The sequence below is a fragment of the Dicentrarchus labrax genome, unplaced genomic scaffold (genome assembly GCF_905237075.1).
Source record: "Dicentrarchus labrax unplaced genomic scaffold, dlabrax2021, whole genome shotgun sequence".
Lineage (NCBI taxonomy): Eukaryota > Metazoa > Chordata > Actinopteri > Moronidae > Dicentrarchus > Dicentrarchus labrax.
In genome coordinates this window covers 985,506-1,010,900 of record NW_026136716.1, presented here as the reverse complement: position 1 = coordinate 1,010,900, position 25,395 = coordinate 985,506, and the positions used below count along the sequence as shown (strand labels likewise).

The 25,395-nt window shown below is 41.9% G+C and overlaps 1 protein-coding gene and 1 long non-coding RNA gene across 5 annotated transcripts in view; one reads left to right on the top strand and one right to left on the bottom strand.

Moving 5' to 3' along the window:
* The window catches only part of LOC127378357 (kalirin-like), a 40,770-nt gene that overhangs the window by 273 nt on the left and 15,102 nt on the right, over positions 1-25,395 (bottom strand). Inside the window, exons 23-58 of the mRNA XM_051427085.1 lie at positions 25,185-25,323; positions 24,971-25,105; positions 24,455-24,617; positions 24,204-24,319; positions 23,972-24,094; positions 23,695-23,877; positions 23,484-23,608; positions 23,313-23,379; positions 22,944-23,053; positions 22,430-22,499; positions 22,258-22,347; positions 19,807-19,899; positions 19,033-19,144; positions 18,545-18,735; positions 18,364-18,465; positions 18,125-18,279; positions 17,648-17,750; positions 15,539-15,700; positions 15,123-15,327; positions 10,610-10,663; positions 10,422-10,525; positions 10,155-10,286; positions 9,902-10,015; positions 9,680-9,750; positions 9,500-9,566; positions 9,173-9,276; positions 9,000-9,069; positions 7,487-7,573; positions 6,870-6,962; positions 6,729-6,779; positions 6,022-6,099; positions 5,372-5,557; positions 5,117-5,288; positions 4,884-5,029; positions 2,628-4,800; positions 29-2,558 (exon numbers count right to left, since the gene is read on the bottom strand). Coding sequence (XP_051283045.1) covers positions 4,615-4,800; positions 4,884-5,029; positions 5,117-5,288; positions 5,372-5,557; positions 6,022-6,099; positions 6,729-6,779; positions 6,870-6,962; positions 7,487-7,573; positions 9,000-9,069; positions 9,173-9,276; positions 9,500-9,566; positions 9,680-9,750; positions 9,902-10,015; positions 10,155-10,286; positions 10,422-10,525; positions 10,610-10,663; positions 15,123-15,327; positions 15,539-15,700; positions 17,648-17,750; positions 18,125-18,279; positions 18,364-18,465; positions 18,545-18,735; positions 19,033-19,144; positions 19,807-19,899; positions 22,258-22,347; positions 22,430-22,499; positions 22,944-23,053; positions 23,313-23,379; positions 23,484-23,608; positions 23,695-23,877; positions 23,972-24,094; positions 24,204-24,319; positions 24,455-24,617; positions 24,971-25,105; positions 25,185-25,323 — 4,159 coding nt within the window. The 3' untranslated portion in view covers positions 29-2,558; positions 2,628-4,614. The remainder of the gene's footprint in view (positions 1-28; positions 2,559-2,627; positions 4,801-4,883; positions 5,030-5,116; positions 5,289-5,371; positions 5,558-6,021; positions 6,100-6,728; positions 6,780-6,869; positions 6,963-7,486; positions 7,574-8,999; positions 9,070-9,172; positions 9,277-9,499; positions 9,567-9,679; positions 9,751-9,901; positions 10,016-10,154; positions 10,287-10,421; positions 10,526-10,609; positions 10,664-15,122; positions 15,328-15,538; positions 15,701-17,647; positions 17,751-18,124; positions 18,280-18,363; positions 18,466-18,544; positions 18,736-19,032; positions 19,145-19,806; positions 19,900-22,257; positions 22,348-22,429; positions 22,500-22,943; positions 23,054-23,312; positions 23,380-23,483; positions 23,609-23,694; positions 23,878-23,971; positions 24,095-24,203; positions 24,320-24,454; positions 24,618-24,970; positions 25,106-25,184; positions 25,324-25,395) is intronic.
* On the top strand, positions 5,490-17,311 carry LOC127378380 (uncharacterized). Of its 4 annotated transcripts, none has more exons than XR_007888008.1 (4): positions 10,221-10,318; positions 10,397-10,547; positions 15,572-15,747; positions 16,327-16,939. It is a non-coding gene; the product is annotated as an uncharacterized LOC127378380 (long non-coding RNA). The 4 variants fall into 4 exon arrangements; XR_007888007.1 differs by adding an exon at positions 16,965-17,311 and having other exon boundaries at positions 10,285-10,547; positions 16,327-16,918; XR_007888009.1 differs by lacking the exons at positions 10,221-10,318; positions 10,397-10,547 and adding an exon at positions 5,490-5,592.

Genomic DNA, 25,395 nt, shown 5'->3' with positions numbered 1-25,395 from the left:
AAACCCTCCGTAGTGCACTATTTTCCACCTTAAACCCTCCGTAGTGCACTACTTTCCACCTTAAACCCTCCGTAGTGCACTACTTTCCACCTTAAACCCTGCTTAGTGCACTATGTTTGAGCTGAACTCTTAATAGTGTGCCACTTTTACCTTAAACTCTTCCTCAGTGCACTTTCATGCACCCTAACCCTTCATAGTGCACTACAGTCCACCTTAAACTCTTTATAAAGCACTCCTTTCCTCCTTAAAAGTGCCCTATCATCACCATCTTAAATCCTTCCGGTGCACTCCGAGTTCACAAGTTGCAGACGTGTTTTTTCTTTTTTAATGTTGGACCCCGTAAACGTTACTTTTCTTGGTTTATTAATTTTTTGCATTCCCGATCACAACATTGACATGTTGAAGACAAAAACATTTTCCATTCATTAAAAAGGAACAAGGTAGCGTCCATTTTTTAGTGTCATTCAGCTGATAAATGCCGTGTTCATGTTATGTGGGATGGGAAAGACGCTTTTGTTCACTGGCTGTTAAGACAAGTTTGTGATTGCAGAGTTGTTTGTACGAGGGTTAGAAATACTGTGCGCGGTCAATAAAGTTCTCTATCCGTTAACACTGGACTGCAGGCGTCCATGTTTGTTTGCTTTTTCAGGCACTTCTGTATCGTTTAGTGCCGGGTTGGATATCCGAGCGTTTAAATGGATGTTGGCGTGAACATTTACATGTCAGGAACTAATTACGGTAACTCCCACGACATTTAAATGCGACAGCGGTGTGTCCTCGCCGCGATGCACCTTGGGACGTCACGGCGAGCTGGCTGGCTAAAACTTTACCATCCTCAGTCCCGCCCCTTTTGGAACCTCGGTCGAGTTTATACTTTCCTGGTTAATCTACGTCCATCATCGGATAGATTGCCTAGCTAGTTGCAACTATATATATAAATGTCTCTTTTATCTTTTAACCATCTTCAAAATGTGGCTGTCTTTTCAACAAAGATTAGCCTAGCATGTAGCATATCTAAGTACAGGAAAGGAGGAAGATGACTGAGGCCTGCTCAACTGTGATTGGAGCACAGAGCGAAAAGGGGCGGGGCTTAGCATAATCCATTGTACAGTTTCTCATGTGTGTTTATGTCTTTACATGCCGAGTTATCTCAACAGGTCAGTGACTGTTCAGGTTTCCTGTTCTGTCCGTTTCTTTTATAGTTTCACACGTTTCAGTCCTATATTTAGAAAAAGGTCTTTGTCTGCCCAACAGCGTGGGGAAGCAGTGATTTTTAAGGTGGAACTGCTTTATTCTATTCTTTATTAGGACTCCTAACTGAAGCTCCCATGATCCCACGCTGCGGCACCGTTAATGCACGTTTAACGTCCACAAAGTTCACAATGTAAAGGCGGTAAATGATAACACACATGAGAAGCTCCATGTTGTTTTTACCACCACCGAGCATATTGTCAAATACACACCGAGTTCCACCTGAAGGCAGCAATTCCACCTTAAACCCTTCATAGTTTGCTATTTCTCTCCCTACGCCCTCCGTAGTGCACCGAAGTGGCTCCTTAAGGACCGGGGTGTTGTCTGAGAATGGCACCAGAGAGACAGAGAGAGAGAGACAGAGAGGTAGAGAGAGAGACAGGTAGAGAGAGACAGAGAGGTAGAGAGAGAGACAGAGAGAGAGACAGAGAGGTAGAGAGAGAGACAGATAGAGAGACAGGCTGCTGTCTGTCTGTCGCACAGACAGACGGGGCGGACAGAGAGACAGACAGTTTCCGTTGGAGTTGGTGGGAGTAGCAGTTGGAGGTCTGGTCTATATACAGAAACAAGAGATGCATAATCAGAATATCCAAACTAACCGGAGCCGCACGCCGCCATGTTGGCTCCGCCACCGGTTGCTATGGTAACGGCGGTGGAGAGGGGGGGGGCGGTGTCAGCTCTGGTTCTCTAAAAAAAAAGACCAAAATAAAAAACAACTGGGTGTCACCGCAAAAAACACGAGTCGTCATGGCAACGCTACACCGGGACACCACCTAACTGTCCGTGGAAAAAACACACACACACACACACACACACACAGAGGACAGTGTCACTAACACACACACTCACACACGCGCTGTCACACACACACACTAACACTCACACACGCGCTGTCACACACACACACACACACACACACACCCGCTGTCACACACACACACTCACACACACACACGGGACAGTGTCACTAACACACACACACACACACTCACACACTCACACACGCGCTGTCACACACACACACTAACACTCACACACGCGCTGTCACACACACACACACACACACGCTGTCACACACACACACACACACACACACACTCACACGCGCTGTCACACACACACACACACACACACACACGCTGTCACACACACACACACTCACACACGTTGTCACACACACACTCACACGCGCTGTCACACACACACACTCACACACAAACACACACACACACTCACACGCGCTGTCACACACACTCACTCACACACACACACACACACACACACACTCACACGCGCTGTCACACACACTCACACACACACACTCACACACACAAACACACACACACACACTCACACGCGCTGTCACACACACTCACCACACACACACACACACACACACACACACACACACACACACTCACACGCGCTGTCACACACACACACACACACACACACACACACACACACACACACACACACACTCACACGCGCTGTCACACACACACTCACTCACACACACACACACACACACACTCACACGCGCTGTCACACACACTCACTCACACACACACACACACACACACACACACACACACTCTCTCTCTCACACACAAACATTAATATGACAAACAGTTTTTTTCTCTATTTGAGGTGAAAAACAGACTCTATTACTCTTAATTATCATAATTAATCTTCATCATCTTCATCATCGTTGCAGTGGTCTGTGTGTGTGTGTGTGTGTGTGTGTGTGTGTGTGTGTGTGTGTCCTCAGTCTGTTTATACACACTATTAACAGGATGACACACAGACAGAGCTCAGTTCTGATTGGCTGACGGGTCGTTTCACCTCTTCTTCTTCCAGGAAGTTCTTTTTTTTTCTTTTCTTTTTTTTAAATTGTCTCTTGTTGCTAGGCAACCGCAGCTTCCTGGAATCCCAGTCTGTCGGCGATGGCGGTGGTGGTGATGATGGCGTGGTCTCCCTCCCGCTGACCCACAGGAAACAGTTTGTGATGTCATCAGAGTGGTTGCTCGGGGCAGTAAACTGGAGGCCGACCGTGGCGGCGGCGTCTGATTGGCCGAGGTGAGTGCGGCGTTTTGGCTGAATGTTGAAGCACCAGGAAGGAGGGAGGAGAGTAACAGTACCTGCTGCTGGAGTGTGTGTGGGTGTGTGTGTGATACTGGCGTCAGTCAGGGCCTGAACTGTGCTCTCATTAGTTATGAATGTGGAGCCTAAAGGACGGTTGGGGGCCCTCTCAAGGGTCGCAACATTAATCTGAGGGGCCACACAATAATTACTCAGTTAAGGATAGAGAAACATAAAGTTGGATATCTGTTTGATTTTAATCAGAAGAAACTCACTCATCCTAAAGTCGGTTTACGTACTAAAGTAAAATGAAATATATTTTAGTTCTGCAGTGTTCATTTGTCCAAAAAAACAATTGTAAGACGCCAACTTGGAGTTGCCATGGGCATTTTTCACTATTATCTGGCGCTTTGTAGCATAAACTATCACTAGAGAATGACAATAACAACAACAATAAACAACTTTTAAATTTCATAAGGAGGAAAAATGCAAGAAATTCACAGAAAAAACGCCAAAAATATAGTTTGTGAGTTCTTCTGTGGCAGCATAATGTAAGCTATTTTAATAAATCAGTTTACGCTTTGTTTAGAATATTTTGTCCACTTTACCTCGCTGTCAGACAGCTCTCTCCAAAGCTACCAGACTCCATTGACAAAAACAGTCACTTTACCTCACAGAACACAGGAGAGTCTGGTCTACTGCCGCCTCGATCCACAGTGACTACAGTGATCAGTCGGATCCAAATTAAAGTGTTAAAACACTAAAGTCACACAATCACACAGACTAACAGATGGAGGCAGCGGTAGAGCAGAAAAACTCCCTTGTTCTGTGAGGTAAAATCCGTGTTTTTATCAATGGAGTCTGGTGGATTGGAAGGGCTCCCTCTAGAGGACACTAGCAGGATGTCTTTACACCTGTGTGTGTTATCCCTGCCTGTAGGGGCCAGCAGAGCACATTTAGTTTAGTTGATCTACGTAAATAGAAAGATTTGATTATTGATTAAGCACAAACACTTTCTGGTTTTAACTTCTTAACTGTGACAAATGTATTTCTCCTAATTGCTGTTGGGAGTAATAAGTAAAGTAATATTACTTTTTAAAAGAGTAACAAGTAATAGATTACATTTTTTGAGTAACTGACCATCTTAAGGCTCCACAGAGTCATAAAGTAATTTCCCAGCATGCCTTTGGCCCTGTAAGTGAGCAGTATTGTCAGTGTGTGTGTGTGTAAACGAACCCTGCTGTCAGTGTGTGTGTGTGTGTGTGTGTGTGTGTGTGTGTGTCAGTGTGTGTTGAGCACGCTGCGCGGCACCCAGCCCTCGGCGGCCGGCGAGTCACTGTTGGCCGGCCGGTAGACCAGACTCTGACCATGCTGGTTGGACGCCAGGATCTGAACCTTCTCCCCCCGAAACACTGAGATCTCGTCCTCCCGCACCGCCACGAAGTCCTGCAGCACCAGCACCAGCTCCTGAGGGGGGTCAGAGGTCACAGCATGAAATCTCACGGCTCCAAGCTCAACTTTCTTTAAAGATCAAGCAGCTCAATGCCAACCTGGTCGTCCTGCTCGCTGTCTGGAGGAGGCTGAGGGGCGTGGCCGTTGGGCGTGGGCGGGGCCGACGGAGGTCGCCCTGACGATAGAGGGCGGGTCACAGAGATCCCGCCCTCCTTCCTCTGGTACTCAATGGGAGACTGAAGAGCTGTGGACAGCGAGGTTCAACAAGATTCACACCAGGAGGATTCAGGATGTTTCTCAGAGACTCCAGGATGAGATTTGAGAAACTCACCTGACAGGAAGTTGTTCTGGGCGTCCAGCAGGGTGGCGATGGTCTCCACCCAGGTCATCTTGATGCTGGTGGAGGACGCCTGCAGCGTGAAGCGCTCCGCCGAGCCGCGAGACCACAACACGAACTTACAGGGATCCCCGTCTACGCTGTCCTGCATCGCCAGGTAACTCACCTGCTCACACACACAAACATGGCCCGTTACTCCCAGTAGGAGGCCGTCTGACACAGTGCTGAACCAGCGTAAACCAGTCTGACCTTGATGCTGTTCTTGAACTGGTATCCCGGGTTGTTGGAGCCTTTACGCAGCAGTTCGCTGAAAATGACAATCTGCTCGAACAGGAACACTCTTCGCTCTTTACTGCGAGACAGAACTCCTCCATCCTGCTCCCAAACACAGAACGTCTCCTGCTGCAGCAGCTTCCCCTGAGACGTCAACTTCCCCTAGACCGCAGACAGGAAGACAGACAGACAGACAGGTGAGAGTCCGTTTCATCTTGTCTCTCTTTTTTGTTTATTTAAAGCCGCAAGATTTGGTTTTTTTGGCCACTTGGTGGCGGCAGAACAATAAGCTGAACTCCAAATCAAACATGTTAGCAATAGCTAACTACTGACAGCAATATCATCCTGTTGACATTGTTAATAATTACTTGTGGGGTTCCTCAGGGTTCTATTCTTGGCCCCTTCATATTTGAATTTTTACAAACTGTAAACACAACCTGCAGCAACTGGGTTAGGAGCTTTTTAACTTTCTGTACAAGGACAAATACATACGATAAAGCTATGAGGAGCTAAAAGAGGCTAATAAACTACATAGAGCTGCAGACTAAGAGTACAAGCAACACTTCATATTAAAATATTGAAGCTCAGACAGATATGTAGACAGACAGGTGGACAGACAGGTGTACCTCGTATCCCTGCAGGCGTCCCAGGTTCATCATGTCGTTGCAGCGTTTCGGTACCAGGGACATCAGCTCCACCGCTTTCTGTACACAAACAGAGTTCTTAAATAATACAGAGGTCTGATGCTTCACCATCCTGTGTAAATCATTTAACATCATCATCACCATGACAACAGCAGCTTCTTCTAGTCTGAGGGGCCAATCAGACGGTGGCATCGCTAAAGGTGCAGCTGCTTCAGAAACGCCTCAGCAAGCTGACGGTGTGACGAGCAATCAAATGTGAATAAAAAGGGATTCAAGCAGACGTGGAGAGCAGCACGGTGAATACCTCCACCGCTACCGCTGGTTGGGTCTGGATGACGAGCGCTTCCGGGATGACTTTTTGTTGGTAATTAAATACAGAATAATATAATATGTATTAATGTCAACCTCTCGTCTGCATTTGCCACCGTTCCTCACACTGAAAAGCCGGCCTCTAGCTGCCTGAAGGCGTAAATAGTGTTCTAATAAATACAGCAACTTCTGACGAACCCGTAACAAATTCAGGCTAAAATTAAGTTCAAAAGTTAAAAGTCTCGAGTACAGGTAACGTAGTTGGTTGAACAGATACAGATAATAGTGTACTCGCTCATCCATACTGCCTGAGCAAAGTGTGACGTCGACGAGCGACACCACCCAAAGTTTGGGAAAAGTAAGTTATAACACCAACTCACCTCGATCTCTTCGCAGTCCAGTCCTGCTTTGGACGTGTACTTGAGAAAATCCTGAGAAACAAACAAGAAAAAAGGAATAAAAATTGTGTTTATAAATCCTGAAGAGAGAGAAATAAATCTATAATGTTTGTGCTCACAGACCTTCAGCAGCAGCTGGTACTTGGTGATTCTCTGGATGGGTTTGATCAGATAATCACTGATCGACATCCTGCAGCTGATCTCATGCTGGATCTCCTGCAGACAGACAGGCAGACAGACAGGCAGGCAGACAGACAGACAGGTTCAATTTCTAGCTTATATAAGTCGTCTGTTTGTGTTGCAGAACAATTTTTTGATCTGAGAACTCTGGTTCTACTGCTTTTCCTCCGCACCAAACTCCATTCAGAAATCAGCCCGTTTAGTGAAGCCTGCAGCAGGGACGTTTCTGTTTATGACTTTTAGTGGTTACTTCTGGTTCTGGGATATTAAAATGGTTGTATTACTTTATTTTGTGACATTTTATGTGAAAAAAACAACAAATCGATTAAGAAAATAATCGTTAATAACAGCAATATTACCCATAAACAAACATCTAAAGAAGATAAATAAATAACAAACTTTTAGGCATTTCCTGTATGTTCATGGTAATAAAGGAACCATGTTTGTTGACGAGAAGAAAAATACAGAATATCATAACAAATATTAAAATCAAAACAAAAACAATCTGAATATCAGGAACATCAGACACAGAAGTGATGTAACAGGAAGTGACGACTTACCTCAAAGAAGTTCTCGTACTCGATGACGATGAACTCTGACCTCGGCTTGTTCTGGCAGTAAACCACGTACATGTGGAGACGACGCTCCTGCAGCACACATACACACACACACACACACAAATATCCCAATCAATCAATCGCTAATTGATCAAAGGAATGACTCACTGCATATGCTAATGTTAGCAAAATGCTAACTAACAGTGTAAATTAGAGAGGAGTATATAAATAATATACAGTATATATAATATAATATAAATAATATACAGTATATATAATATAATATAAATAATAAACAGTATATATAATATAAATAATAAACAGTATATATAATATAATATAAATAATAAACAGTAAATATCAATAATAAACAGTATATATAATATAAATAATGAACAGTATATATAATATAATATAAATAATATACAGTATATATAATATAAATAATAAACAGTATATATAATATAAATAATAAACAGTATGTATAATATAAATAATATACAGTATATATAATATAATATAAATAATAAACAGTAAATATCAATAATAAACAGTATATATAATATAAATAATAAACAGTATGTATAATATAAATAATATACAGTATATATAATATAATATAAATAATAAACAGTAAATATCAATAATAAACAGTATATATAATATAAATAATAAACAGTATATATAATATAAATAATAAACAGTATTTATAATATAAATAATAAACAGTATGTATAATATAATATAAATAATATACAGTATATATAATATAAATAATAAACAGTATATATAATATAAATAATAAACAGTATGTATAATATAAATAATATACAGTATATATAATATAATATAAATAATAAACAGTAAATATCAATAATAAACAGTATATATAATATAAATAATGAACAGTATATATAATGTGAATAATAATATACAGTATATATAATATAATATAAATAATAAACAGTATGTATGATATAATATAAATAATAAACAGTATATATAATATAATATAAATAATAAACAGTATATATAATATAATATAAATAATAAACAGTATGTATGATATAATATAAACAACAAACAGTATATATAATATAAACAACAAACAGTATATATAATATAAATAATAAACAGTATGTATAATATAATATAAATAATAAACAGTATATATAATATAATATAAACAACAAACAGTATATATAATATAATATAAATAATATACAGTATATATAATATAATATAAATAATAAACAGTATATATAATATAATATAAATAATGAACAGTATATATAATATAAACAACAAACAGTATATATAATATAATATAAATAATGAACAGTATATATAATATAATATAAACAACAAACAGTATATATAATATAATATAAATAATAAACCATATATATAATATAATATAAATAATAAACCATATATATAATATAAATAATAAACCATATATATAATATAATATAAATAATAAACAATATAAATGGTGTAAAATGTTATAACTCACATGTCTGATGAAGAGGTCGGCCAGCAGGTCGTGATTCTGGACACAACGGTCCAACTCCACCAGGAAGAAGCTAAAAGAAAATGCACACAGTGAGTCTGAGCGCGTGTGGAGGAAGACAGGAAGTGTGTTTTTATTAGTGTGTGTGTGTGTGTGTGTGTGTGAGAGAGACGGACTCGCGGTGCCAGTCGTAGATCTGCTGGATGTTTCCGAAGACGATCTTGTCTTTTCCTCTCATGTCCTCTGGAATCCCTCTAACCTCCAACCTGGACATGAAGCCCTGAGACACACACACACACACACACACACACACACACATACACATACACACACACACACACACACACACACATACACACACACACACACACACACACACACACACACAATTTATTTAATATATATGGCGACACAAATATATTCAATCCCATAAAACTAGTTTTGTTTGATTTGAGCTGTTTCTGAGTATGAAAACAATACAACGTGTAAATAATATAACTCACCTCCACAATCACACCCAGATCCTTCACGTAGTCCTTCTCTGATTGGATCATCTCGTTAACCACAAACCTGCACACACACACACACACACACACACACACACACACACACACACTCTCAATAAGTCGGTTTTAAATATTCACGCAGCTCGACACAGTTTGATGATCGCGGTCGCGTCTTACATGCGTCCTCTCAGCGCTTTATTCCGCTGTTCAGTGTCCGACTCGTTGGAGCCCTGATCTGAATCCAGAGCCTGAACACACAGAGAGAGAGACAGACAGAGAGACAGACAGAGAGACAGAGAGTTAAAAGAAAGAAACTAAAATACCGTTATATATACGTAAAACACACTGAAATACAGACTTGAACTGCCTCTACCCTCCCGCCTCGGTTGCCTCGGTTACCTCGGGGTTGTTCGGGTCTTTGATGATCTGCATGGGAGGTGGTAGAAGGGTGTGGCTTTCCTCCTCTGGCTCCTCCTCCCCTCCGCTCTGCCCTGCCTCCTCCTTCCTCGCCTTCTGCAGAAAGAGAAAGAAACTACTTCCTTATGTGTCTATATTCTTTTCCCATGTGTCCTGGAAACACCTGGAAATGGATTGAAATCAAGAAAAGGTCCTGGAAGATGATGTGTGTGTGTGTGTGTGTGTGTGTGTGTACCGTCTGTGCGTTGCCAGCGAGGGGCGTGGTGAGCTCCGGCCTGTTGTCCCGCCTCCTGGTCCTGATTGACGGTTTCTTCTGCCCGTCGGCCTTCCCCTGACTCAGCCTCCGGACGGGACTCGTCAGCCAGCGCTGCAACAGACAAACAGAAAGTTGTTTTTGAGGTACTCATACTTCACTCAAATATTCCAGAGTATTCCAGAGTGTTCCCGAGTATTCCCGAGTGTTCCCGCTCTCTGCAGTGCCGCCACAAGGACCAGCCGTTACCTTCAGGGTGTTTCCGGTTCCAGAGACAGTGCGTTTCGGCCCCGGAGAGCCAGCGGCGCCCCCTGGAGCCCCGCCCACTCCATACACCGTGGGGGAGGTGGCACCTGAGAGAGGATAAACAGGGAGGTGAGTTCACTGTACGTCAGGAGGGTGGGAGAATTCAGTTTCACCTCAGATTATTGTCTCACTTTGGCCGGTCTGAGCCTGGAGTCCCGAACCTTCAGAGCCATACAGACCGGACTCTGCAGACACAAACACAGACTGGAGTCACCACAACAGTTCAGAATAAAACCTCCTTCTTTATCTGCAGGGAGCAATAAAACTAGCCACAGGAGGCCGATATCTCAGCAGTGCAACCAAATGAAAGAGTAATATTTCAAGTTGAGGTGATTAAGATATAAACCTTTAAGTTTATTTTCACAGAGCCTTCACTCTCTGATTCCCAGCCTCGTCCTGGAACAATGGACAGAATAAAACACTAAATGTGTCCAAAAAGACGCCTATAATGTGTGTGTGTGTGGTAAAAGTGATAAAAATAAACATATTACAGACAGAGAACTGTATAAAAAGTTCCTATAAATACTAATTTCAGATCAATATTCACAGGAATAATCAGAGTGCACGAGAAAACCGGAAGTGACGATGGTTAACATACTACGCCAGTATCTTGTTATTATTAGCCATCGTATTTTCCGTTCAGCGAGTAATGACAACAACGATCCTTCTTGACTACTATCAACACTCTCTGATGAAAACAATGACTGACGACAGCGTGCTCTGTGTTTACTAGGTCTAGAGTGATCCGTCATTTCCGGTTTTCATTTTTTGGGGGCGAGAACACAGATTAGCGCCGCCTGGTGTTATGGGGACGTATTACGCCTCATGTATGTGCAGAACGTACGCTCCAGTCGACGTCGGTTTGGTGTGTTCAGAGACACTTTTTTTTTAAGTTATTTTTTTGGCCTTTTATTGCCTTAATTTGATACAGCTGAAGACAGACAGGGAAGGGGAGTAGAGAGAGGGGATGACACGCAGCAAAGGGCCGCAGGTCGGATTCGAACCCTGGGCCGCTGCGTCGCTGCAGTTAGGACTCAGCCTCGGTACATGGGTCGCCAGCTCTACCCACTGAGCTAACTGGGCGCCCACGGAGGCACTTTTTTGACCGACTCGGGGAGACGGGAGCCGACTGATCAGTCTGACTGCTTTTCTGCCGACGGTCGGCCGTCGGGTTAATGTGTACGGGCCTTAACATGATTTTCACAAGTTTAGTGACATCGGAATTACTGTGAAACACAGTGAGTGAGCGAGTACAGCTGGAGAATCTGGTTTCTGTAGTGGCCGACCCAGAGTGCTGCACGTTAAACAGGTTTCTGCTTTACACGTTTAAAAAGTCTCGTTCGCACTATACGACTTCCTCTTCAGCAACGGGGGGTCACACACTACAACCAGTCTGCCATTAATAACAGCATGGTTCATTAGAAAAGTAGTTTAACAGCAGGCACACAGCATACCTGATAATGATCCTGATCAGCAATCAATACTCCCATTATTAAAGCATTAATCAACCTGATCAGCCTTTAGCAGTTAGCTAGTGTTTCTGTAGTGGAGACTAAACGTTAACAATGATCCATATCAGCAGTTTGAATCCAACTAAAAGCTCCCTGCACCAAACTCCCTTTAAGAAATATCACATTTTAACAATTCCTAACGTGTTCGTAACAACACGTAACTCTAGAAACACGAGCTAAAGGCCGTCATATGTCCACAGTCTGACTGTCAATACAGGATCAATATCATCCATAAAGATACAGTGTATACTGATCAATATCATCCATAAAGATACAGTGTATACTGATCAATATCATCCATAAAGATACAGTGTATACTGATCAATATCATCCATACAGATACAGTGTATACTGATCAATATCATCCATAAGATACAGTGTATACTGATCAATATCATCCATACAGATACAGTGTATACTGATCAATATCATCCATAAGATACAGTGTATACTGATCAATATCATCCATAAAGATACAGTGTATACTGATCAATAATCAATAAAGATACAGTGTATACTGATCAATATCATCCATAAAGATACAGTGTATACTGATCAATATCATCCATAAAGATACAGTGTATACTGATCAATAATCAATAAAGATACAGTGTATACTGATCAATATCATCCATAAAGATACAGTGTATACTGATCAATATCATCCATACAGATACAGTGTATACTGATCAATAATCCATAAACTGCTCTGTATTGACATTGATCGGATTATCTGAGTATTGATACTTTAACTTCTTCCACCGCTGAGTTAAACACTAACAGAGAGTGAGACAGACGGAAGACAGACAGTTTCTTCCTGTCGTCTTCCTTCAGGTCGGTGAGGGGCGACCTCCTGCTGACTGCGCACACACACACACACACACACACACACACACACACACACACACACACACACACACACACACACACACGTTGCTGTGACGGGAGAGAGAGAGTCACCTTGTCCCATCACTCATTAACCAGCACATATTTACTCTCTCTCTCTCTCTCTCTCTCTCTCTAATTTCATATCAAAGACCTACCTTGCTCGTCCGCTCCCTCTCCCACAATCCACCCCCAAACGGCAGAACAATCCCAGCATGCACCTCTGCCCCTCCGCATGCTTCAGCATCGATCCGTCCAGAGAGTAACAGGATAGAAGACGACAGCAGGACGTAAAGAGACGGACAGTTTCTGTCCACAGCGGCGGGTGAAACTAAACCGGAGTCAGAGTGTGGGGGCGGGGCTAAACTAAAGGGGCGGGGCTTGATTTAGGTGGGGGTGTGGCTTCAGTAACGTTTGTCACTGCTGACATTAAAATATAATACAATTAAAGTTACTGAAATGTCATTAAAATGCTGAATAAACTACAAACTACGTAACAAATGAAGTAAAGTAAAAATAAAATAAAATTTGCCAAGGTTCAAAGAATTAATTAAAATGCACAATATGATTACAAATATTATTAAAAAATGCTGAAAAATACATATGAAATAAAGGCAAATACAAAACAAAAAAAAAGAATAAACTCAATTTTACAAAATTAGTTAAATGTGTTAAAATACTTTAGAAAAATCTAATTGATAAAATAAGATAAATTAAAAGATAAAAACATAAAAAGGACCAAAAATAAAACACAAAATGTGGATTAAATGAAATATGATAAAAAGAATAAAAAGTTAAATAGAAAAATCTAATGTAATTTAATCAAGTAACAAAGTAAGGCAAACAAAAAAATAGTAGTTAAAAGAAAGTAAGTAAAAAAACAAATTAAATAAAGTTTTATATATATAACAGGAGACAAAATTATAAAAAAAAACAAAAGAAATAAACTAATTAATAAAAATAAAATAGAACAAATTAAAATACTCAGAAATATAAACTGAAAACAACTACTTTATTTTTAACCTGCAGCTCCCATTGTTACACACAGCAGGTAGCCACACACACACACACACACACACACACACTCACACAAACACATGCACACACACACACACACACACACACACACACACACACACACACACACACACACAGGATGTTAAACTAAAAGATTCCTGTTGAGTCTGAAACTCCCTCAGGTCAATGTTTAACTCTGAGACTGTCTCACCTCTGGACTGTGTGTGTGTGTGTGTGTGTGTGTGTGTGTGTGTGTGTGTGTGTGTGTGTGTGTGTGTGTGTGTGTCTGTATCTGTCTGTCTGTGTGTGTGTGTGTGTGTGTCTGTTTGTCTGTATCTGTCTGTGTGTGTGTGTGTGTGTCTGTGTGTGTGTGTGTGTGTGTCTGTATCTGTCTGTGTGTATCTGTCTGTGTGTGTGTGTGTGTGTGTGTGTGTGTGTGTGTGTGTGTGTGTGTGTGTGTGTGTGTGTGTCTGTATCTGTATCTGTGTGTTTGTGTGAGAGACATCAGACCACATTAACTCTGAGGCCTGTGAGTGTGGACGGATCAATACAGTTCAGATTCTCGTTCTCATTTAAGTTCAGGGACACTTAAAAAATGAAAAATGTAATATATCTGTAATATATCTGTAATATATCTGTAAAATATCTGTAATATATCTGTTATATATCTGTAATATATCTGTATAAGCTGATGCTGGGGCTGCAGCGTTATGAAACAGGGTCTCTGTTCGACGTTAATGTGAAGCTGCAGATTCTGACAAACAAACTAAAATGTGGTTAATGTTTAATGCTGCAGGACGAGCTTCACAAACACATTTTTAAATATTCAGGGAGAGACAGACAGGATGTGGGACATCATTCAACATGTATGTGGGCTGAGGATGTTTAAAGTTCCCACTGTTTAAACAGGAAGTGACATCAGGGGGAACATGGGAAGTGCTGCAGTGACGGCAGATGGACACAAGCAGCCATACGTGACCTTTTTGTAGATGAAATATCTAAAACGATGAACTCAATCAGGCGACCAGTGACCACAGCAGCACAGGAGAGTAAGAAGGTTTAGAATTGTTGGTGTTGGCGATGTGCGACGCGTACGTGGGAGAAGCTAACATTTGAATGAGCTCCTTCAACGGTGCTTCTCAGACATTATTTAAAGCAGACTCTACCAGCACAATAAATGAGCGAGTACTGATTAAAAATGCATGATCAGACGGGGAGGAAGATGTCTCACCCCTCCCGGCGTTCAGAGTGGAGGACGAGTTGGAGCTGTTGGAGGAGGAGGTGGTGGTGGTGGAGGAGGAGTTGCAGGAGGAGGAGGTGGTGGTGCTCGTAGACGATGTGCTGGAGGAGGTGGTGGAAGCCGGGATGAGCCCCTCCATGTCGGCTGCACTGTGGGAGTGTGACAGACAGAGGGCGCTCATCGGCAGTAGACCCTCCTGCAGGGACACGGAAGAGTTCACTTAGATTTGTTACTTGTGGGGGCGTTGTGGTTGTATTTGTTACTTGTGGGGACGTTGTGGTTGTATTTGTTACTTGTGGGGACGTTGTGGTTGTATTTGTTACTTGTGGGGACGTTGTGGTTGTATTTGTTACTTGTGGGGACGTTGTGGTTGTATTTGTAACTTGTGGGGACGTTTGATTGATTACCTGCTGGGGCGTTTGTTCTGTCGTCCTGACCAGACACCACCCGGGCCGTTCGGCTGAGCGCTCCACCAGCTCCACGGTCTGACCACAGCGGACGCTGAGCTCTCCTGGTCCCCCGGAGGAGAAGTCCAATAACACCACGACTAACTCACAGCCTCCGGACAGCTGGAGACACACACAGGAAGCACACATTATTGACTTCTGACGACCCTGTGAGTTATTATTTAATTATAACAGCATTATTATTCCTACTAGAAGCTCTTATAATAGTCAAAGTAGCATCAGTAGCCGGCCAACCAGCGCACACACACTCTCACACACCCACAAACACTGAGTCCAGAGGGGTGTGTGTGTTCAGACTGTAACTGCTCAGTCTTACTAAAATATTAATAATTACAGTTTACATTAATTATTTGCACATTGACAGAGTATTTAACAACCTGCTGTTTCCTGTTTGTCACATTGAATCACAGAGTTAACAGCTCCACCTGCTGGTGGGACAGTAAACACTCTGAATATCAGGACAACATGAAAAATCCAATATAACAGAGCCACAGTGACAAATATTGATCCACTCAATTAAAATACTCACAAATAAAGTCACCAATAAAATAAAATAATAATAAAAACATAAAGATTAACCAGAAGTCGAAGCACTTTAAAACCTTTAACAGATAAATCAGGCCATCACATCAGCTTCTAATACCGGACATTAGTCATAACATAACATAACATAACATAACATAATATGATATAATAATAATAATAATACTATTATCTCTCTCTTTCAGGAAACCGGCAGCGACAAACAAACCCGACATGACAAATGACTAAACTGCCGACATCTGATTGGCTGGGTAGGGAGCAGAAAACATCACGTGATCTAGATCAGTGAGATCACCATGGTTACGGAGGACTCTGTGTGTGCTGACTTATAGTGAACTCGAGCACACACACACACACACACACACACACACACACACACACACACTCTCTCAGAGGGTCTGCTGGGAGTAGCGGGGTGTTTCCCGTCCAAATCGAACCCAGATGTGATCAGTTTCAGCTCGGCTGGCGTCACATGTGGAGGACACAGACACACAGATGTACGGTGGACACAGACACACAGATGTACAGTGGACACAGACACACAGATGTACAGTGGACACAGACACACAGATGTAACGTGGACACAGACACACAGATGTAACATGGACACAGACACACAGATGTACAGTGGACACAGACACACAGATGTACAGTGGACACAGACACACAGATGTACGGTGGACACAGACACACAGATGTAAGGTGGACACAGACACACAGATGTACAGTGGACACAGACACACAGATGTAAAGTGGACACAGACACACAGATGTACAGTGGACACAGACACACAGATGTACAGTAACAACACACAGTGTAAAGTGGACACAGACACACAGATGTACGGTGGACACAGACACACAGATGTACGGTGGACACAGACACACAGATGTACGGTGGACACAGACACACAGATGTAACGTGGACACAGACACACAGATGTACGGTGGAGGAAAGGACCAGAGTGAAAGTAGAAATGTGAAATAAGATATAAAAAAATACTAAAAGTAGTAAAAGTAGTGAAATGTTCCAGGTTTTTTGAGGCAGACAGATTTCATTGGAGAAAATGAATGTGTGTTTTCAGGATCCTGTCCTGGATTCTCTAGAAAAAGACCTTTATTTAATATTCAAACATTATTTAAATAAATAAATGATCATAAATAATTTAACATTTAACCACTTGTAGAAAAGTTCCAACAACCAAAGAGGTTACAGCTCTCACTACATTTACTATACTAACAGCACTCACAGTGTCAGAGGTCAGAGGTCACTGACCCCACCCTCAGCTAGAACTACCAGCAGGTACAAGAAGAGAAATCAAACGTACCTCGTCAGGAGACAGAAAACAAGTGAAAGTTTGTACGAAGAATGTGAGGACGAACAGAGGAAACTCCCTCACACACACACACACACCCCGCCAGCTGTAGCCAGTGGTGATGTCATGAGACTGTGTGACACACCCCTCAGTGTGTGTGTGTGTGTGTGTGTGTGTGTGTGTGTGTTACCTTGTCGCTGTCTGCGGTGTTTTGCGATGTTCGGGAGGCGATGGAGACGGTGTCGGGCTGACTGCTGGCATCACCCAGACTGTCTGCGTCCTCGCTGGTCTCCCTGACAGACAGACAGACAGACAGACAGACAGACAGACAGACAGACAGACAGGCAGACAGACAGGCAGAGTGTCAGTTTCCTGTTTCAATGCGACTTCATTTTTACTTTTCAGTGTCTGAATACCTCTCCCAACCACTAGGGGTCGCCAGAGCTACACAGTGAGGCCATCTTGATTTTAAGGTGTGAATGAAAACATAAAAGATATACACAGCAGGTCGCTCATCAAAATAAATAATCTGATCAATAATCATCCAAATCTCTGCTTTCACACAACCTTCCTGCAGTAAGTCATTAAAGGACCAGTGTGCAGGATCTAATGGTGACGATTATCATATTCATATTCAAAGGTCAGAGGTCGCGCTAACTGCGCTGACCTGCGGCTGATGCTGCGCTGTCGACCCAGGGTGGGGTTTGGTGTCTTGGGGAGGGGGATGGGCTCCCTCAGCGCCCCCCGCAGGTGGCCCCGCCTCTCCTGGATCACCTGTCGGATGCTGCGGACCCACTCCTGCTTCAGCTCCAGCGACGCCGCCTGTGGACAGCGGGGAAGGACAGGTGAGCCTCAGCAGCACGCCGTCAAACACCTGCACGGCGGGTAAACGCTCATCAGACGTACCTTCAGGACCGTCTTGTTGTCGGACGTCGGCGTTCGTCCAACCCACAGAGCGAACTTACAGGGATCCCCCTCGATGTGCTCCGTGACGCCGAGCTCTGAGGTCTGAGAGAGAAAGCAAACATTAACAGTTCATCTCTTTCATTATTACTCATATTAAACTCAGTGTCCACGTCTGTGTTACCCTCAGCCGGCTCTTGTACAGGTATTTGGTTCGTCCGGACGAGTCTTTAATCTCCTTGCTGAAGATGAGTGACAGCTCGAACAGGAAGAGGTGTCGGTCCCGCCCCTTCCTGATCAGAGACTTTGGCTCCCAAACCAGAAAGGAGTCCTGGAGGAGGAGCTCGCCCTGCACCTCCAGACCCTCCTCCAGACCTGACGGGCACAGCAACAACAGGTTTAACATCATTATCACTCATCATTCAGCTCCTTCACAATAAAAGACCACAAACAGTAAACATTATTGAGCTCCTTCACAATAAAAGACCACAAACAGTAAACATTATTGAGCTCCTTCACAATAAAAGACCACAAACAGTAAACATTATTGAGCTCCTTAAAAGCCGCCTGGGTGCTGAACAGTTGCTTCACAATAAGAGCATGATGAAAGCTCTTCAGCTGCTTCACAGTAAAAGTTTCATCAGTGGTGTTAAAATAATCTGTGTTTGTTACCTTCCAGCATGCTAACATGCATAGCATCGTTCGCTCTCTTCGGGACGCTCAGCATCACGTCTAGGCCTTCTTTTATCTCACCCTTTCCCTCCTCGCAGCACGCCAGCAGCTCCTACGAATACACACACCTTTATCAGTCTGTTACTGAGAGACACCACCACGAGATGTATAATCAATGATTATTTATTACTCACTGAATGTTTATTTAAAGGAAATATTATAATGCAGGTTTTTAATAAAAATGTTATATAGTATATTATATATGTATATTTTATGCAGTATGTATATAAATACAACTATTCATGCTTTTTATTAGTTATCTGCATTATAAATCCAAATATTTTAGACCCATCAGATTAAAACAAAGAAAAAATCTAAATAAAGAATTAATAAATATCTGAACACATTTCCTTTCATTTTGACAAATAGAAACAGAAACTGAGCGGTTCACTAGTATTAAGTAGTAATTATTGGTAAAGAACAATAAAAATCAAACAGAAAACAACAAACTCTGAGAAAAGTTTGAGATAAAAAGAAAAGAGTTTATATGTGCGTCACATTGAGGCTCCCGCTGCAGCCGAGCTCAACTCACATCAAAGATTTCACACTTAAAATGTGTTTCATTATTCTGGGCACCCAGACCGGGTCCTAAAGCTGGAACCCTCGGGGGGGTTTCCAAACAGCCAGAAGGAACAAACACTGGTTCAGGTTTCAGGCGTTTAAACGAACTCTGTCTGAGCTCTTCGTTAGCGTTAGCATTAGTGTTGGTGCTACCTTGAGCAGCAGCTGGTATTTGGTGATCCTCTGAACCGGTTTGATGAGAGCTGAGGAGATGGAGTTGGTTAGACCGTGTCTCCTCTGGACCTCCTGCACACAAAACGTGATAAAGGCACAAATTATAAACCCGCCCCTCCACTGTACAGCCCCGCCCATATATTGCAGTACTTATTACATATTACAGTACTTATTACATATTACAGTACTTATTACAGTACTTATTACATATTACAGTACTTATTACATATTACAGTACTTATTACAGTACTTATTACATATTACAGTACTTATTACAGTACTTATTACATATTACAGTACTTATTACAGTACTTATTACATATTACAGTACTTATTACAGTACTTATTACATATTACAGTACTTATTACAGTACTTATTACAGTACTTATTACAGTACTTATTACAGTACTTATTACATATTACAGTACTTATTACAGTACTTATTACATATTACAGTACTTATTACAGTACTTATTACATATTACAGTACTTATTACAGTACTTATTACAGTACTTATTACTAGGGATGCACGATATATATCAGCATTAACATCGGTATCGGCCGATGTTCGTCATTTTTTAACATATCGGCATCGGTCCGATGAGTAAAATTGGGCCGATATCCACAAACGATGTATATCCTCTAGTTGCTGTTTGTGTGTCGGGAGAAGGAGGGGGAGGGGGATTTGGCCATGTGTATTTGTTTGGGCACGCGACAGAAAAAATGTCTGCGTTGTGGGCGTTTTTCACGGTGTCAAAAGAAGACACTCGAAAAACAGTATGCAACACCTGCAAAGTGGAGGTAATGAGAGGAGGATGTTGCCATGGATACTGGCATGTTTGATAAGTGGTAGAGGTTGGTTACTTATGTTTTATGGTAGCTCTGTAACTTTGTTATTTGGAAGTAAAATACGTTCTGAAAATAAAGGAAGACATTCAAAAATTCAGTTTGCATGATTTTCAGTCTGTACTAAATTTTATCATCTCAGAGACTTTAAAAAAAAACATATATCGATATCGGTAAATATCGGTTATCGGCCATAATAGCAAAATTAATATCGGATAATCGGTATCGGCCAAAATTTTCCTACCGGTGCATCCCTACTTATTACATATTACAGTACTTATTACATATTACAGTACTTATTACAGTACTTATTACATATTACAGTACTTATTACTTATTACAGTACTTATTACAGTACATATTACAGTACTTATTACATATTACAGTACTTATTACAGTACTTATTACATATTACAGTACTTATTACAGTACTTATTACATATTACAGTACTTATTACAGTACTTATTACATATTACAGTACTTATTACAGTACATATTACAGTACTTATTACATATTACAGTACTTATTACAGTACTTATTACATATTACAGTACTTATTACTTATTACAGTACTTATTACAGTACTTATTACATATTACAGTACTTATTACAGTACTTATTGCAGTACTTATTACAGTACTTATTACAGTACTTATTACTTATTACAGTACTTATTACATATTACAGTACTTATTACAGTACTTAATGCAGTACTTATTACAGTACTTATTACAGTACCTATTACTTATTACAGTACTTATTACAGTACTTATTACATATTACAGTACTTATTACTTATTGCAGTACTTATTACAGTACTTATTACAGTACTTATTACTTATTACAGTACTTATTACATATTACAGTACTTATTACAGTACTTATTGCAGTACTTATTACAGTACTTATTACTTATTACAGTAGTTATTACAGTACTTATTACATTGTACAGTACTTATTACAGTACTTATTACTTATTACAGTAGTTATTACAGTACTTATTACATATTACAGTACTTATTACAGTACTTATTGCAGTACTTATTACAGTACTTATTACAGTACTTATTACTTATTACAGTACTTATTACAGTACTTATTACATTGTACAGTACTTATTACAGTACTTATTACTTATTACAGTAGTTATTACAGTACTTATTACATATTACAGTACTTATTACAGTACTTATTGCAGTACTTATTACATATTACAGTACTTATTACAGTACTTATTACAGTACTTATTACATATTACAGTACTTATTACAGTACTTATTACAGTACTTATTACAGTACTTATTACATATTACAGTACTTATTACATATTACAGTACTTATTACAGTACTTATTGCAGTACTTATTACAGTACTTATTACATATTACAGTACTTATTACAGTACTTATTACAGTACTTATTGCAGTATCTTTTGCAGTAACTGTTGTGGAACTTGTAGATATCAGTTACTCACTGTGCTGCATGACGCAGTTCTTCAAAATAAAAGCGTTGATTTGGATATTCACTGCTTCATGTTACACAACCAATGATTATTTATTTAGAACCAAAGGAAACTCTCACCTCGAAGAAGCCGGCGCCGTGCTGCTGGATCAGTAAACTGGAGTCCGGTTTGTTCCTGCAGTACGTCACGTACATGTGGAACTTATCAGCCTGAGACACAGACGGCGAGTTTTACTCACAGTATTTGTTATTTACAGTGTTTAACTGGTAGAAATGAAACCAAACTGGTTACCCAGGTAACGAAGCAGTGTCCAACATCCTCAGGAAGCTGTTCGTAGTTCTCCAGCTCCTTCAGGAAAATACTGCCAAACACAGAGTACTGCGTTACTACACAGAATACTGTACAGTGTTATAGAGCTTACTGTAGTTACTACAGTAGTTCAGGTTATACATGGTACACACTGCAGTGATGTAGTTCTACAGTAGTTCAGGTTATACATGGTACACACTGCAGTGATGTAGTTCTACAGTAGTTCAGGTTATACATGGTACACACTGCAGTGATGTAGTACATGTCCAGTATCTGTTGTTTTATCCTACATGTGTACAACTGTAGTATATACTTTATCTATATTTTAAAACCGGTTATAGAACTTGTTCATATGTTCATAGATGTCCTTTTGCAGTATAGTTTGCAGTATAGTTTGCAGTTTGCAGTATAGTTTGCAGTATAGTTTGCAGTATAGTTTGCAGTTTGCAGTATAGTTTGCAGTATAGTTTGCAGTTTGCAGTATAGTTTGCAGTACCTGTTGTGGAACTCGTAGATGTCCTGGATGTTTCCAAACACGATGTCGTCCTTGTTGTTGAGTCCAGGAGGGACGTCCTCGGAGCCGCTCGTCATCTCCCATAGGTACGTCTGGAAAAAGCAGTACTGTCAGAAAAAGGTACCGTGTAGTACTACATCGTAGTGCTGTAATGTGCCACAGGGGTTCTTCCTCACTGAATGAATTTGCTCATTGTCAGTGCAGCAGGTTGAAATGTGTAGTCTGTGGTTCTGTCAGCAGAGGGCGCTGTTTGTTTTAATACACAGTCCAGTATCATGAAGTACTGCATTACATAAAGGAATTACACAGTGGTAATACTGTGTGGTAAATAGTGCTACAGCACTACGGTACCTCGATACACTCCTGCAGATCTCTGACGTAGACTCTCTCCGTCTGAAGGAGCTCAGCCATGATGTACCTGAGAGCACACACACACACACACACACACACACACACACACACGCACGTTACCAAAGCATGTAGAATCAGTACTGCAGTATCAGTAGTACTCGTGGTACTCACTCTTTCTTGCGGGCGGAGCGTCTCTTCTCGTCGCTGACCTGGTGGCTGGGGTCAGACAGGTTGACCTCGGGGTCGGAGTCAGACAGACTGTTGGGGATGAGCTCCAGCTCCAGGTCCTTATTGTCCTGAGGGGGACACCGTACAGCGCGCTCAGAAGGGGACGCACAAATTTTAGATTTCCACATTCAAGCGCAGTGTTTTTGATGCTTACCTGCGAGCACCCTCCGAGCGCCGTCTCCAGCAGGTGGCGGTACTGTCCCATCCTGACAGTGAAGTCGCGGTAGCGTTTATCCACCGTGGAAACGCAGCGGCGGAGCTCTGTGCGGTGGCCGTGGCCTTTAGCCAGCATGCTCTCAGCCAATTGGATGAGCAGGTGGACCTTTTCCTGCGTGTGCTGTGAGGCAGAGAGACAGGTGAGTGCCGGTTTCACTGATCGCATCCTGTCTGTCAGTGTGTGTGTGTGTGTGGGTGTGTGTGTGTGAGCTCACCTTGGCGGACACACAGAACTCTCTGTGCTGGTTCAGCAGTTCTTGCGTCTCAGCCACCGTTGCCCCTGGCGACGTGTGCGTGGCCAGGTAGTGGTCACCTGACTGCTGCAGCCAATCCAGAGCCTGCAACAAAAAGACACGTTAATGTTTGTTCTGTTCAACAAAAATACAAATAAATAAATATTCAAAAAAACCTGTCCCTGTAATGAAGTGTAGTGGCGGGGCGGTCTACCTGCTGGGCGTGGCTCTGGAACATCAGGTACTGCTGGCACTGATCCAGTCTACGTTTCTTCAGAGTCCAGAAATGAAGAACTCGGTTTTCCCTCTGGAGCAGCTCACTGAGGATACCTGCGCACAAAGACACACCTGGATCAGTAAAATGAACACTGTGCAGCAATAAATAACAACCAATGAGCAGCAGAGTTCCTCAGGGCTCTGTACTGGCCCCACTGTACTTGTGTATTTCTGCGTGTGCTTGTTCACCTTTGACCTGCTGCTCCGGTACCCTGGAGTGCCCGGTGACCTCGGTGACCCCCGTTACCCCAGACACGGTGACGCTGTGGCCCGAGATGTTCGCCATGGTGACGCTGTTGCGGTGGATGTACTTGAGGAAAACTTCAGCGTTTCTTCTGGCCAGCGTGCAGGCCTGTTACCATGGAAACGAGACTGTTAGGAACCATATCATATTACAACGAAATATTGATTTTAATGGAATTATTGGTTATATTTATACAGTTCAGGACTGTCAAAGACAATCCGAGACTACTAAATACAATCAAACAATATGAACTGAACAAGATCATTAAAAATGATTAGATACCTCAAAGTATTTGACATATACTGTTTAATCAGTTCATTTCACTTTTGCTCTTTTGTTTATAAAATGCTGAAAGAAACCACCCTTGCTCCCATCCTTTACCAAAACTGCCACGCCCAGGTCTAGTTGCTGAGCTGTGATTGGACCCCTCTGGGTTTAAGACTTTCTCCCGGTCTCCTCACCTTCAGGAACGCCTCCTTCTGCTCCATGTGTTTGTTGATGAGCGGCATGAGTTGCTCCGGCTGCCTGTCCCCACCTCCGCACCAGTCCTCCTCCCTGCGGTACTCCTGCTCCAGGCTCTCCAGCACCCCGCACACCTGGAGGGAGAGAGAGAGTCAGACAGGTAGGTAGGCAGACAGGTAGAGAGTGGACAGACAGACAGGTAGACGGCACTACCTGCTGGGATGTCCTGTAGAAGGCTGCGGAGGCGTTGACCAGTTTGAGTCTGTCTTCAATCCTCAGCATCAGGGTCTGCCAGTGCAGCGCCACCGTCTGGGCACAAGACCTCACTGCATCTGGATCATAGTGACCTGACCTGAGGGAGCAAGGTCAGAGGTCAGAGTTCAGATGATTGGGGCAGTGTTAATACAGGTTAAAGAGGTTCTAA